Source organism: Panthera tigris, chromosome D4, assembly GCF_018350195.1.
Source record: "Panthera tigris isolate Pti1 chromosome D4, P.tigris_Pti1_mat1.1, whole genome shotgun sequence".
In the NCBI taxonomy this organism is placed as follows: domain Eukaryota; kingdom Metazoa; phylum Chordata; class Mammalia; order Carnivora; family Felidae; genus Panthera; species Panthera tigris.
In genome coordinates this window covers 58,892,712-58,908,562 of record NC_056672.1, presented here as the reverse complement: position 1 = coordinate 58,908,562, position 15,851 = coordinate 58,892,712, and the positions used below count along the sequence as shown (strand labels likewise).

At 39.2% G+C, this 15,851-nt stretch overlaps 1 protein-coding gene across 4 annotated transcripts in view; it reads right to left on the bottom strand.

Annotated features, from left to right (window-relative positions):
- Positions 1–551: 551 nt before the first annotated feature.
- Positions 552–15,851, bottom strand: part of DCAF10 (DDB1 and CUL4 associated factor 10) — a 64,392-nt gene continuing 49,092 nt past the window's right edge. For 3 of the 4 annotated variants that reach the window (XM_042965259.1, XM_042965260.1, XM_042965257.1), the window contains 4 exons: positions 10,959–11,161; positions 8,620–8,730; positions 5,610–5,755; positions 552–4,833 (listed from right to left, as the gene is read on the bottom strand). In XM_042965259.1, the coding sequence (XP_042821193.1) occupies positions 4,465–4,833; positions 5,610–5,755; positions 8,620–8,730; positions 10,959–11,161 (829 nt within the window). In that variant the 3' untranslated portion in view covers positions 552–4,464. The remainder of the gene's footprint in view (positions 4,834–5,609; positions 5,756–8,619; positions 8,731–10,958; positions 11,162–15,851) is intronic. The other variant, XM_042965258.1, reaches the window with a different exon arrangement.

Below are 15,851 nucleotides of genomic sequence, written 5' to 3'. Positions count from 1 at the left end.
GATCCCTGTGCAAATACAGAGCCTTTGTTGTTAATCGGCTATACTTTGGTACGTTGCTTAATCTATTATTCCTTAATCTAGCAGCATCCTTATAGTATTTTACTTAGCGGCAACTGAGAAAATAACTAGGCTAGGCTTTAACTGGGAACTTCTGTAATCCAGAAGGTTATTGTGAATCTGTCAGAAAGCTGGTAAGCAACCAAAAGAGCTGTCTCAAAGACTGCACAACCAGGGCTTATGCAGCTCTTTAGACACCAAGCAAGCTTGGTCATCTCGTGTCCCAGCTCATAACAGATGAACACAGCACATTAGATAGAGCCTGTTAGAGGCGGGCATATGGATACTGTGGTAGGAGACAGAACAAACTACTTAGCAGATAGAAAAAATTTTTAATGAAAAAAACACCAGCAACCGGAGGCAAATGATTATATATACCTCGGGGCTGAGGGAATCACCTTATAATAATTGATACTAACTCATAATTTTATAGCCCTTTACATTTTATGAAGTATTTTATATACATCAGAGCTAATTGGATGTCTGTAATAACACATGAATATAACTTTTACTTTTCATCATGAAAAAGTGAATTATGCTGAGCATGCTGTTTAAGAAGGCAGGAAGGTATACTAACATTATTTGAAAGACTTACATCAAAAATAATTATAGGTTTAAAATTTTGGCACTTAAGAGATATGCATTAGTTATCCAAAAATTCATATACTGTATATGCTTTCTTTTATGACCAACACAGGCTATTACTGAGTGAATTTTCATAACTCTCCATGGCTGCTGGTCATTAAATGGGGATGATTGTCATCAGTGTTATCAGACTATTTCTCCTGCTAAACACAAGCTTTAACAGATACTTACGGATGCCAATACCATATAGTCTGACTAATGGCAGAAACAGGCTTCTAAAAGGTTCTCAGAGTGTTTTTCCTATATTGCACTTTCTAGAAAACAAAACTTTAACCATGATATAATGTGATCTTGGTTCTAGACACAGGAGTGGGGAACCTTTTCCTTGCTTGTCTTCCTAAAATTTTTGGTATAGCCTCATCTCGGATGTAACAAGGAAAAAGAAAATACACATGTTCTTTGGGCTTCTGTGAAAAAAGATCACATGTTTTCAAAAGATAGGGGTCTCGTCTGCTTTAGCCACTTAATTTTCATAATTAAAGATAAGAAACTACTAAATATTTGATGTTCCCAAACTTACTCAACAACACTGCCATTAACATACTGTTGTGTAGAAAACTTTTTCAAGATTTTTTTTTTAAGTGCAATCAACCCCCACCAAGGTGGGGCTCAAACTCATGACCCTAAGATCACAAGTCGCATGCTCCACCGACTGAGCCAGTCAGGTGCCCCTGTAGAAAGCTTTTTAAAACAAGTATAATTTATACTATGTTTACCAACAATTATACCACATTACCAATTATAATACACTCACCAATTATCATGAATAAAAATGACTAAATTTAGAGTGAAAAACACCAGATTGGATTTTATACTCTGAAGTGAAATGAGATCTTGAAATTGTAAGCCGCAGTTTCCTCCAAGAGTCTAGCATTCCTGATGCCCTGTAATTCCCGGATTAATATCCCCCTCATGACTTTTTGATCACGACTGTTCCTCAAAGAGGACAAAGATTGTTGAGTTTGCTGGCTAATTTTTAGTTCTCATCCGTGGCTCTATTTTTATACCTGGCTGTTTACATTTTCCTTTACTTCACAGCTACTTATCGTGCTTGCAGTTTTCCAGTTAGGAATGGACTGTATGTATGTACGCGCTGCGTTTTATGGTATTAATTCTAATGGAAATTTCCAGTCTTGCAAATGTTCTCTTACGTGGTGCAGAAGGTAAGCCAGCTCTGTAGTTTACCAGCCAGCTCAGGCTAGTTGCCCATCCTTTACAAACAAAAGGGCAAAATGGCAGAATAGTAAGCAGGCTTTGGATTAAAACAGACCCAGGTTTGAATCCTAGCATTGCCACCCGATGCCAGCTCTGTGACTTAAGGGAAATCACTTAACCTTTCTGACCCTCCATTTCCTCCCAAGTCAATTGGTGATCATGTCACCTACCTTGCAAGGTATTTTGGGGGGGTTGGTAGTAGAGTGTGGGCATTATTTGATACAACAGAAACTCTATAATGGTTGAAGAATCCTGGACTGAAATTCAGAGCTGGGTGATATGTGAGTCCATGACCTGCAACTCTCTCCAAAAGAGATGCAATTTATGGAACCTTTTTAAAAAATTAATGTAGTTGTACTTAGTAGCTGATTCTTAATGTTAACATTGGGTGCTTTTGCCTCCAAAACTTTATTTTCCTTTAAATATGTAGGTGTGGTTTTTTTGGTTTTTTTTGTTTGTTTTGTTTTTTTTTTTTAAAGTTTATGGCAAACCTATGTTTTCATTGTACTTTGCAGTACTTTTCTTGCTGGCTAAAAAATTCCAATTAGTTTAACATCCATGGTGAAATGATGTAATTTTACAATCTGTCCGAGAGACAACATTGTTCCAAGTGAGATGTAAGCTCCATCCACTTGTGTACATGGCTGTCTGGTGGGTCCTACAAAGAAATGTCAGTTTTATTCATGTATTTGGGTTGGTTTGGCATTTCTATAAGATTTAAGATACTTTCCTTCTTACGGCTGGAATTCTCAGCATCTACTTCCACACCTTTTTCAATCTATTGACCAGTTTAAGGGTAGTCACAGAAATACAACTTAAAGACAAAGTGTTCATAAATCATTGATTTAACAGCCAGCAGAATACAGTAGAAATTGCCCTGAGCAAGGAGTTAGGAGACTTGAGTTCAAGTTCTGGCTCTGCCACTGATTTTATCAGATGACTTTAGGCAAGTCACTTAACTTTTCTCATTCATCCAATGAGATCAAATAATGAGACTGACTGCATTTTCTACCTCTAAAATTGGTTTCATCTACCTACAATTTTAATCAAAACACCTTTTGGGAGTCAAGCACCTGAGAGGTACAGAAATACTAATGTTTAAGGTAGTGCTTTGCAAACTCTGGCCCAGGGACCACCTAAAGATTACTTGAGGTGCCTGTTAAAAATATAGACTCCTGTCCTCTCCCTGGCTGAATCAGAACCTCCTACGATAAGGGCCAGGTTTCTATGTTCTGCACAAGCTCCTCAGTGATTGTAATGCACCCTGATGTTTGAGAACCACTGGCCTAAGAGAATGTGATCTGAGAGGGAAAGAGCTAGCATGTGGCTTCAATTGATCCGGCCTCTGGCAGATCCCTTCTAAACAGAATACCACCCAAAGTGGAGACTAGAAGAAAGCTGCTTACTTCAGCAGAGCAGTCAGCCCTGTGACTGTCCCCTGCTTGATGCTTTTTACTTGCTGTGTTCCATAACCAAATACAGGAGGTCTTCGTGTTGGCTCTTTGCTTTGACATCCAAGTTACTGACTACTGTAGTTAGGACAAGGCTTGAGAGGACTGCAGCTCCCTGCTCCCCGACGCTAAGGGGGCTGAGCTTGTGCCACCGGGTTCAAGGAATAAAGAGGAGTAAAACACAACCTCTTTACTCTCAATCCCCCCCACCCCGATACTATAACTTGTCACCCTGTGTGAGTCCAATTGTCTGGCAGAGAAAACAGAAACTCTGAGCCACACTGTTCTCATCGCTCTGTGACCAGGTAGTGTACTAACCTAATGAATCCTCTTTTATGTAACAGAAATGACCAAAGCCCATTCCTTCTCTTTTCCTTTCTAAATGTTTTTGACAGGAACAAAGTACCAAGTAAGGACACATGCTAGAGATTTTTAAATTCGTACAAGTAAATTACAAAGAGAGGTGGTAACTATTTTTTCCAGAATTTCACACCAAAATTCCCCTACGGTGAAAAAATATGTATAATTTTAACAGGAAACTTAAAAGACAGTTTGTTGTAAGACTAACAGTTATGAGAATAATGCCATTATCTGTGCTCATTATAGAGAAACATAACAGCAACTTTAAAAGGCCAAAGTATACTCAGTGAAGAGGAATTTCTTTTTCAATGACCAGTATGCTGACATCAAACTTCTGGGTTTTATTCAACACTAGTGCCACGGGTTTCTCCTAACCCAGCCCAAACTCCTGCCAGACGTCCACGAAACTCACACCAAAATCCAAAAAAAACAAGGAAAGAAAGAGAAACCTGACAAGAGCTACCATGCAAAAGAAGCAGAACGGAAGTTCAGGCGGCACAGGTGAGCAGGAGCAGAGGAATGCGGCAAAAGATGCTGCTGCAGGGAGTCTACCTTGGCGAGGACCCTGCGATGCTGGACGACCAAGTACTCAGGTCACAGGTGTGTTCATGGACCCATAAGAACTGGGATCTTGACCCAAACTTTCAAGATCTTCTAAAAAGAAAATACTTCACCTGAATCGAAGTAATTCATAAGTCAAACACCAGAAGAGTTCCTTATTTGATGTAAGTTGTGCCTAAAACTTTGGCTGATACAAAGAAACCCGTCCACTAAGGCACCCTGAGGCAATCTGACAATGTGTTGGAGAGAACTTTGTTGTCAGTACCACATCATTATGAGAGTACAGAGAACGGATCACCCGCAGGGGACTGGCTTCTTTGGGCAAACAGTCAATAAGTTCACTGCACTGTTTGTCAAATCCCAACAAGCGAATCCCGTAGCCGTGTGGGGAAGAAATCATCCGCCCATCAGGGCTGAAGCAAAGTTCTTTGATATAACCCCTGCCTACGTTGGCTTCTTCAATGTAATGAGTTAGTCGTAGAGAACAGCGAGGGGAGACGGGTCGCACGGGAGCTCCTTCTTGGAATTCATAGACACAAGTCCACTGGGGGAGAGAAGAGAAACAAACCAAAGTTACAGAGCCCCAAATAATGCTAGATATTTCTTTTTGTAAAAAGCTCAAAAGACTGCCGAATTCACAAAATCTTTGCAAGAAATCATTCAGATGAGTGTACTGCTCTCCCAGTTAAAAAATGTGCAGGCCCCATTCCTTCTTATCGTCATAAGCGAAGTCATATGGCATGTTAAAGCCTGTTATTCCCTCAGGCTGCTGGGACTTCTGTGGTAATAATTCCCTTTTGTGAGAGTAACAACAATCTCTTGATATTTAAAAAATTACGCAGTTTAGACACCTAAGCCCTAAAATATAAAATACATCTCGTCCTACACACTTCAAAGGCTCTTCTCCTTTCATTCAGTTGTGACTTCCTCAAAAGACTCCTGCTTTCCAGAGAGTCATGAGGTCCTAGAAGGTCTTTTCCCTTAGTCATCGGTTTAGTCCTTTCCCAGTTTCCCCTGGTTTTTAAAAAGCAAATTATAATACTCAATTGACTTGGCAAAACCTTATATTTAGCTAGCTTGGCTACCTTAGTAGTCTCCTAAGGTTTCCTATGTAAGAGGATCTGTGACGAGATGAAGGGGGCAAGGATTCAGAAGCTGGGCACAATCTGAGCTGATACTGCTTTAAAGTATTTCCCAGTCTGCCACAGACACTGGAGAGGAGGAGTGAGGGGTTCAAGGTACAAAGACACCATGAGCACACACGGCCGTGACTGTTCGCTCAGGCAGCCCCACTGGAAGGTGGCGTGCTGCCGCTCCTACCTCCTGGTCATCAGTGTTGCTTGAGCACCGAAGGAGTGTGGCCCAGCCTTTCGGGTGCAGCTGTAAGGATGTGATGCAGTTTCCACGGTCTCTCTCACCAGGAACTTCTGGGGTTAAGACTTCAAGACTATTTCGTGGTGAAACTCCTGATAAGAAAATTAGGATGTGAGATCTGTATTATCAAAGGACTGAGGCAGCCCATCAAAGCTTTGATTTCTGGCTGCCACCCCTGCCCCGGCCTTCATTCCTTTGTCAGTCCCTTGTGCTACCACATGTAAAAGAAAACAAAACAAAACTATGGTGCCCCTCAGTGTATGGGGAAAAGGTACGAGTAGAACTAAAGAATCCAAGTTCCCGCAGCAGGAATCAGTGACCTAAGACTAAGGCCTTAAAGCTGACTAGAGGTCCTTTTGATTAGAATCTACATCTCAGAAAACTCTTTAAGAATCAAAGTTATGTCGGGGCGCCTGGGTGGCTCAGTCGGTTGAGCATCCGACTTCGGCTCAGGCCATGATCTCACGGTTTCTGAGTTCAAGCCCTGCGTCGGGCCTGTGCTGACAGCTCAGAGCCTGGAGCCTGCTTCGGATTCTGTCTCCCTCTCTCTGCCCTTCCCCCACTCACACTCTGTCTCTCTCAAAGGTGAATAAACGTTAAAAGAGATAAAAAAAAGAAATGTCATATGAAAGGAATCTGGAAAAGTAAAAGGTAATTCTCATCCTCAGAGGAAGTGCTCTCTAGTCCAGAGAAGGAAATAATTGGAAGCTATGAAGGCTGCCTTTAATATAAATAAAAGGCTATTATGTGTGCAAGGAGCAGGACTTCCGGTCCCCGAGGACAATACTCTAAACGACAGACCTATAATTTTGGAAGTGAGGAAGGATATTTCACATACAAGGGGCAGGGAGACCTCGTAGTCATACATATGCCCCGCACTCTGTTATGGCCCCTCACGTCCTTCTGCCCAGCGCCCAATAAAAGTGACTGGTGCAGTCAGTCATTACTAAAGGGAGTTCTGTCCTCTCCCTCAGGTATGTGGAGAACCACTTTCATACACATTATAAAGAAAGCAGTTTAGAAATTTAATATCAAGAGAAATATTTCCACACTTCTCTACCTGTGGAAGGAGTTGCTTCGAGGATTATGAGCTCCCTCTGTCAGACCCTTTGTAAATTGTTTTTCAAATGCGTTAATCTTCTTTAAAAGATTCCCTTTAGATTACTACAGCATTGATGGAAACCTGTGAAGCTCTAAATTACATTGTTACAACCAAACTATACCCAAATAATGATTTCACATGTGACTGAACTTTAGTAACAATTCTAGAGAAAAACAGCTATTCAAGAATCAATTTTGAAAATCTAACAAATGCAGAAAAGAAACCCATCTAAATAGGTAAGTAGTGGTTTTTGAGCTGTGCTCTTTGGAGGTTCCTCCAGAGCTGGCAAAGGAGGGAACCACGTGGGGAAGGGGTAGGGAAGACTGGTCAAGGACCTCCTTAATTTCACCAGAGTGTCTGCACTTTGTGCTACAATCTACAGCAGATTTCACATCAAAAATAGAGTTCTAGAGGTGCCTGGCTGGCTCAGTTGGTTACCATCTGACTCTTGATCTCGGGCTCCTGAGTTCAAGCCCCACGCTGGGTACAGAGATCACTTTAAAAAAAGAAAAGTTCTAATCCTGAAATGAGTTCGAGGGCCTCCGTTCCATATAGCTACTGTGTCTTGCCAAAGTATGGTGCTAACATATCCTGACGCCCCGAAGACGCAGGATTGCCAACATTCAGAGCACCCTTACGTATGAGCCCCACCTTCTTCTCTGTACTGTGTCTAGGCTCTCTGTACACCGTCTCTTCTCCAGTTGCCAACTTTATATCGTGAAACTGCTGTGTGGTTTGGTTTTTGGGGTTACCACTTCAACAAACAACCATGCTAACTATTCTCAAGTTTCTTTTTCTCATGGATGGTTTAATCAATAAAGATTTTTCTCAATGATTATTAAGAGCCTTAGCTTGTTTTCCATAGCCACAGTAGAAGAACAGGTAGAACTGATACAGTAAGTTTCAAATCAAAGGAAAAATATTTCACATCTGGGCATAAATCTCTAACAGGAATTTTTAACCTTAAACATCACAGTCTTGAATATCTGGAGAAAAGTAGATAGGCTCTAGGTTTAGGAAGGGCTCTCAAACCATTCTACAAACAAGTAGTCATCCAAAATAATCAAGTATGCAATTATCAAGCATTACCGGGGAGGCTGCCCAGGGAAAACACAAAATAGAGGTCTAATGGATAGTCCCTCCCCTAAAGGTCTAGAAAGAAGCCATGCTCTTCTCCAAAAGGTGACCCAAAATTACAAAAACAAAACCCCCACCTCACATTTGGCCATCGGTCCACAAGGAGGAGGACAAACAAAATGTGCTGTAACAGCTTAGATGTGAACTGGGATGGAGAGGCAGGTGAAGTCTGCATAGGTAGTAGAAAGCACTTCCCATAGGGGGTGGAAAGAATAGGCTATATAGCTAGTTCTGCCAGAGCGGTGGGAGAAAACTGGCAAAAGCAGAGTGGGGACAGATTGTATCCCACAATCCCTCTAAGGCTATCAGGTGCTGCTCAGATAAAGAAATGGCAGAGCAAAAAGCCTACTGGGCTGGAACCAAGCAATTTTCACAAGCACCTGACAAGTCACTACTTCATATTTATACAGGACCATAACATGCATAATCTCATTTAATTACCATAAAAACTTTGATTGCAATCTACATGTCCTACCTACTTTTTCTCCAATTTAGACCAAACTAAGTCCAGTAAATAAAACCAAAGCTCAAATTCCAACAAAGATTTAAGCCCAAGATACTCAACCCTAGAGACTCTGGTTAGACTTTTGAAAACGACTGAGGGACAGAGAATAACCTCTTCTTTATTGGCTTTTGTTTGTATGGATTAAAACTAAACTAAAGAAAGCTACTTGGTAGAATCTGTTGTAAGATTATAAAATCCAACTGTTAACCTACCTTCTCTTTGTGAGGCTCGTGACATGTGTTTCTCAGAAGATGAATTAGAATCACTATGATGACAAGGTGAACCAGAAACTCTAGGACCAGATGAACCTGAAGTGGTCAGATCTTGAAAATACAAAAAGCTGACAATAAACTTAGCAAAACTTAATGTCTCTTAACTTTTTAATCATTTAGTTGAAGCATACTGTTAAAGTCCATCTGAAACCTGGCAAGTACATGCCCACTTACAGCTGGCCTATAAGACTGAGGTAGGAAGGGCAGCTCTTTGAAGTGTTCTAAGACCTGGCCCCTTTCTAAAATCTCTTCTACCGGGGCAGCTGGGGGGCTCAAGTCAGTCGAGCATCCAACTCTTGATTTCAGCTCAGGTCATATTTCACGAACTGCGAGCATGGAACCTGCTTGGGATTCTCTCCCTTGTTCTGACCCTCCCCTGCTCATGCACGCTTTCTCTCTCAAAATAAATAAACATTAAAAAATAAAATCTCAGGGGCACCTGGGTGGCTCAGTTGGTTAAGTGTCCGACTTTGGCTCAGGTCATGATCTCACGGCTTGAGTTCGATCCCTGCATCAGGTTCTGTGCTGACAGCTTGGAGCCTGGAGCCTGCTTCGGATCCTCTGTCCCTCTCTCTCTGCCCCTACCCTGCTCGCTCGCTCTCAAAAATAAAAACATTAGAAAATAATAAAAAATAAAATCTCTTCTACCAATGACTTAAGTGGAATAAAAACGACACACCAAACAAACATAGGAGCATCTTTGGGTTGCCCATCATTTCTGTAGTAAAATAGAACAAGAAAATTCAATAAACACGAGAACGGAGGAGTTCAACCTGTTTATTTAATCTTAGAATAGAATCCAAACACCAAGTCCATTACTGAGGACATTAAATGATCCTTCTTAAGCATGCCAAAAAATTCGAAAATCATTCTGGAAATTATGTGAATACTATCTCTGAAATGCAATACAAACTCTATACTGGAATCTGTAGAAAAATCATCAGATGGTTGGGTTTGATGTATTCCTCCAAATAGCAATCTATTTCATCACACTCTACTAGTGGCCCCACACTTTCATGAAGACTTCTTAATCTAATTCCCTTTGAGGTTATTATCAGAATTAACCTTAGAAGACAAAACATTCTTGGTTTTTGAATTAAAAAAAATACCAACTAGACCTTCTAAAATCACTACTTCTCACTAAGCTGATTACTAATGTTTAACCTAAAAATAAATTTCTGAATGTAAAAGGACTCACATATTTAGGAAATGCCTTGCTTTGCAAATACGTTGGTAAAACTTAAATTTCTACTTTTAGCAGTAAATTGGGCAAATGCAGTATAATGAGGCCTGCATTATCCCAAAGGAGTCTTCAAAAGTGGCCCTATATAGACAAGAGAAAGAGTCCAACCATCTGAAGCCAATTTTAAATAGCAATTTATAAATAAACATTATGTGTTCCAAATGCTTACGTCTGGGTAAACACAAAATTATGTTCCTGGAACAGCCCTCTTCTTCCCAAAGGTGATGAAATATAATGTCTATCATATAAAATGTAGATGAATTATGGTGCATAAGTTTTTCTGAGCCCCAATTTCACTGAAGTCTAATGGAATCAGCAACAGGAAAAACAGGGCTTTAGCAAGAGGGTATTTAGGGGCTGTGAAATAGGATGGCACCAGCTACCTGGGTATGGACATCTTATAGTCTAGGATATAATAGAGACTTAAAGTTCTATATTGAATATGTCTTTTTCTTAAGGTTTATTTATTTTTGAGAAAGACAGAGTGCAAGCATGGGAGAAGTAGAGAAGGAGACTCAGGATCCGAAGCAAGCTCCAGGCTCTAAGCTGTCAGCACAGAGCCTGATACAGGGCTGGAACCCATGAACCACAAAACCATGACCTGAGCCAAAGTCAGATGCTTACCCAACTGAGCCACCCAGGTGCCCCATATATTGAATATATCTTAAAAGCTCTGCTGGGTTCCAGAAGGACTTAAAAAGATTGATACTACCTTGGGCTACCACTAATTTTTGAGGTAGTGATGATTTAGAAATTGATGAAAGATTTCTGGATAGCATAGCTAAAAGAAAGCATTTTTAGAGTTAGCAGTTCTTTGCCCTAGATCATTTGTGATACAGAAGCACTAATTTATGCTATGTCAGAGATTTATATAGGTTATACTTCCTTGGGAAAAAAGCTCTCACTGGGCTTTCCAAAAAATATCTTCTAATTTTCTTCCCTTTCTCCTGCTATCATTCTCAGAATGGAAACATATGCCATCCCTTTGTGTGAGATTCTTTGGAAAACTTTCTTTGATCAAAAAAGAAAAGCTTACCTGAACTTGATGTAGTTCTTCTTGCTCTCAAAATAGGATAGCTGCCTACTTCTAAAGACTTGGTCAAGTCAAGATCATGCAAAATCAAGAGATATCCAGAGGACGTTGAGATCAACATTTTCGAACAATCTGGTGTTAATCTCATTCTCATGAGAAAACGCGTGTGAAAGAATTTCTTATGTGGACACCCATCTTCTGTACACCTACAGAAGAAATCAAACCAACAAAACCTAGAATTATCATAAATATAAGGATTTGGTTGATAGTCATAATTCTGAACGTCAAACTAGAATTTACAATTTGTACTTAGCTTTACAGACATTAACGATTAACAAATTTGGTTGTTTTGCTCATCATTCCTTCTTTCATCTCCAACTTTCCATTTTATTCTTTCTTTCTGAAGTGTGTGTGTGTGTGTGTGTATATATATATATATTTTTTTTAATTTTAATTTTTTCTGAGAGAGTGAGTGAGCAGAGAAGGGGAGAGGAGGAGGGGGAGGGGGAGAGAGAGAATCTTAAGCAGGTTCCACACCTAGCATGGAGCCTGATGTGGGAGTCAAGCTCACGACTGTGAGATCATGACCTGAGCTGAAATCAAGAGTTGGACACTTAACTGAGCCACCCAGGCAACCCCTGAAGTATATATTTTTAGGTAAGACTTTGTTGAGGTAAACTCTCTCTTTATGTTGTTCTGAAAATCTGTATTTCCCTCTTTTTTGGAGGGTGGGAAGGAGTGGAAGAGACAGGCAGAGGGAGAGAGAGAATCTCAAGCAGGTTCCATGCTCAGTACAGAGTCTGACACAGGGCTTGATCCCACAACCCTGGGATTGTGACCTGAGCCAAAATCAAGAGCTGGACACTCAACCGAACTGAACCACCCAGGCACCCCTACTCTTCTTTTATGATTAAAGATTTAGCTGAGTACACAACTTCAGTTATGTACTCAGTCATGTACTTCAATTCTTTCTGACTACTGGGGATAATATTCCACTGAATTCCAGCTTCCTAACCCTAACCCTGTTGTTATTTGTAGGTGCTATTAGTCAATTGTTTATTTGGATCATTTTTCCCCCTTTGGGCTAACCTTCTCTTTGTCTTTGGAGTACTGCAGCTTCACTCTGATATGTCTAAATTTGGATTTCTACTTTATTGCGATTCATTTGACCTTCTAAATTGTAAGATTAATATCCATATATTCTGGGAAATTATCCGTTATTATTCCAGTATTGCCTCTTACCTATTTTCTCTATTCTTTTGGGGCTCCAAATAGATGTTTGAAACATTCACATTGGACTCTCCTGGTCTCATAACTGCTCTTTCATGTATTCTATCTCATTTCTGTTGCATTCTGGATAATTTTTCAGTATCTATCTTCCAATCTGTTTTTTAAAGTTGTGTCTAATCTGTGACCTGACCCATCCTGGTTTTTAAAAGGTTTTTCAATTACCAGGGCGCCTGGGTGGGTTAGTCAGTTAAGTGTCTGACTTCAGCTCAGGTCATGATCTCACGGTTCTTGAGTTGAAGCCCCCCTTGGGCTCTCTGCTGTCGGCACAGGGCCCGCTTTGGATCCTGTCTCCCCCCCCCCTCTCTGCCCCTCCCCTGCTTGAGCACTTGACTCTTTCTCTCAAAAATAAACAAACATTAAAAATTTTTTTCTTAATTACTAAAAACTATATGCTTAAAATTTTTTTTAAATGTTTGTTGTAATGATTAGGAACACTACTGATTTTTACATTTTGATCTTAAGTCTTGCAATCTTGGTTGGTTAACTCTTACTAATTCTGATAATTTGTCAGAATTTCTAAGGTTTTCTATATAGACCAGGGGTCAGAAAACTGGTCTATGGGCCAAGTCTGGATTATTGCTTGTTTTTGTATAGAAAGTTTGTTGGAACACAGCAATATTCATTTATGTATTGTCTATGGCTGCTCAGAAACCACATAGCACACAAAGCCTAAAATATTTATTGCACAATCCTTTACAGAAAGCTTACCAACCCTTCATAAGACAAATATCATCTGTGAATGCTGTTTTTTCATTTGTTCCTTTCCAATCCTTATATATTTATTATACTGCACCAAGTAGGACTCTGCCTACAACCACCCCAAAACAATGGTAAACAATAGCAGTTAACAGCAGGCATGTTCTTCTTTAAAGCAAGCTCTACATTCAATGTCAGGCTTGAACTCTTGACCCCAAGATCAAGAGTTGCATGCTATACCGACTAAGCCAGCCAGGTTCCCCTACAGAGAAAACCTCTACAAGTTTCACCATTTAAAAATGTCAGGTAGGTTTTAGTGTATACTTTTGAAGAGTTTCCTACTATTTCTAGTTAACAGCTTTATTAAGATATAATTTACATGTCATAAAATTCACTCATTTTAAGCTTACAATTAAGTGATTTTTTAGTGGAGTTGTGCAATCATCAAAACGATCCAATTTTAGAACATTTTCTTCATTCTAAAAACCCTACCCTGGCCATTAGCAGTCACTTCCTATTCCTACTCCAAGTTGCAGGGAACCACTAGCCTACTTCTGTCTCTGTAGATCTGCTAATTGTGGACATTTAATAGTAACAGAATGATATAATAAGTTGTCTTTTGGTTTGGCTTTTTTTACTTAGCATAATTTTTTTGAGGTTCATGCATGATGTAGCACATCAGTACTCTGTTCCTTTTCATTACTAAATAGTATTCTACTATATAGATATACTACATTTTGTTTACTCACTTACCAGTTGATAGATATTTGTATTTGTTCCATATGGGGGATATTATGAATAATACTGTTATAAGCATTCATGGACAAATCTTTGTGCGGTGGTATGTGTTCGTTTCCCTTGGGTACATACTTAGGAGTGCAATGGCTGGTCAGATGATAACTCTATGTTTAACATTTTAAGAAACTACCAAACTGCTTTATAAAGTGGTTGAACCATTTTACATCCCTACCAGCAATCTACGAGGATCCAGTTTCTCCACATTCTTACCAATACTTGTTATTGTCTTCAATTAAAGCCATCTTAGTAAGGACGTGAAATGATTTCTCATTTTGGTTGACTTGCATTTTCCTTACGACTAATGATGCTGAACATCTTTTCACATACTTATTAATCATCTGTATATCTTCCTTGGTGAAATGTCTATGTAGATATTTTGCCCATTTTTAAATTGGGTTATTGTGTACATAGAAGTTACAAGAGTTTTTTATATATTCTGGGCACACATCCTTTATCAGATATATATTCTCTCCCATACTATAGTCTTTCTTTTCACTTTCTTAATGGTGTCATTTGATACACAAAAGTTTTTAATTTTAATGAAGTCCATTTTATCAATTTGTTAAATCACTCTTACTTTGGTTTGCAAGAAGATTTGCTCCCAAGTTTTCTCCTCTGAGATATATGATTGTAGCTCTTACATTCAGGTTGAAATCCATTTTGAATTGCTTTTTTTTAATGTAAGATAAGGGTCTAAATTCATCTCTTTGCATCTGGATATCCAGTTGCACAGACATCATTTTTTGAAAAGTCTATCCTTTCCTGAACCACTGAATTACCTTGATACCTTTGTTGAAAATCAGCTCATCATAAATGCAATGGTTTATTTCTGGATTCTCAATTCTGTTCCTCATTTATATGCCTGTCCCATGCCAGTAAACACCTTGTCTTGATTACTATGGCTTTGTAGTAAGTTCTGAAATTGAGAAATGTGAGAGTCTTCCAATTTTGTTCTTTTCAAGGTTGTTTTGGCTATTCTGGGTCATTTGTATTTCCATATAAATTTTAGAATCAGTTTGACAATCTGTCCAAAAAAGGCAGCTGGAATCTTGATAGGGATTGCATTGAATATGATGTATTACATTAATTGATTTTTGGATATTAAACCAACCCTGTTTTCCTGGGATAAATTCTACTCAGTTGTGACATATAATCCTTTATACATGATACTATGTTTGATTTGCTAATATTTTGTTGAGGATTTTTCTATTTTCTTCTTTTTGTTTTTGAGGAATATTGGTCTGTAGTTTATCATTCTCGTGATGTTTGTGTGGTTTGGTATCAGAGTAATAATACCAGCCTCATAAAATGAGTTGGGACGTATTCTCTCCTCCTCTATTTTCTGCAAGTTTGTGAAAGACTGGTATTATTTATTCTATAAATGTTTGGTAAAATTCATCAGTGGAGACTTTTGGGACTGGGCTTTCCATTGTGGAAAGATTTTTAAATTACCACTTCAATTTTTAGCTTGCTTTAGGTCTGCAGGTCTATAGATTTTCTATTTGTTCTTGAGTGAATTTAAATAATTTGGGACTCTCTAGGTATTTAAGTTGTCTAATTTGTTGCCATAAAGTTGTTCATTGTATCACTTTATAATCCTTTCAATCTCTGTAAAACTGGTAATAATGGGGGCTCTTGGGTGGCTCAGTTGATTAAGCGTCAGACTTTGGCTTAGGTCACAGTCTCACGGCTTGTGAGTTCAAGCCCCACTTTAGGCTCTGTGCTGACAGCTCAGAGCCTGGAGCCTGCTTCAGATTCTGTGTCTCCTTCTCTCTCTGCCCCTCCCCTGCTCGCTCACTCTTGCTCTCATTCTCTCTCTCTCAAAAATAAACGTTAAAAAAAATTATTTTTTAAAGACTGGTAATAATGTCCCCTCTTTGTTTTTAATTATGAACAAATGTTGAATTTGATTCCTTGATGAAAACAATCATATGGACTTTTGGTTTAACCTGTTAATGTGATAAATTAATAGAATTTTAATATAACTTCTATTGATAGATTTAAGATTGTAAGTAATCTACACCCAATGTGGGGCTCGAACTCATGACCCCAAGATCAAGAGTCACATGCTCTATTAAGTCAGCCAGGCGCCCTGGATATATCTTTTGATGC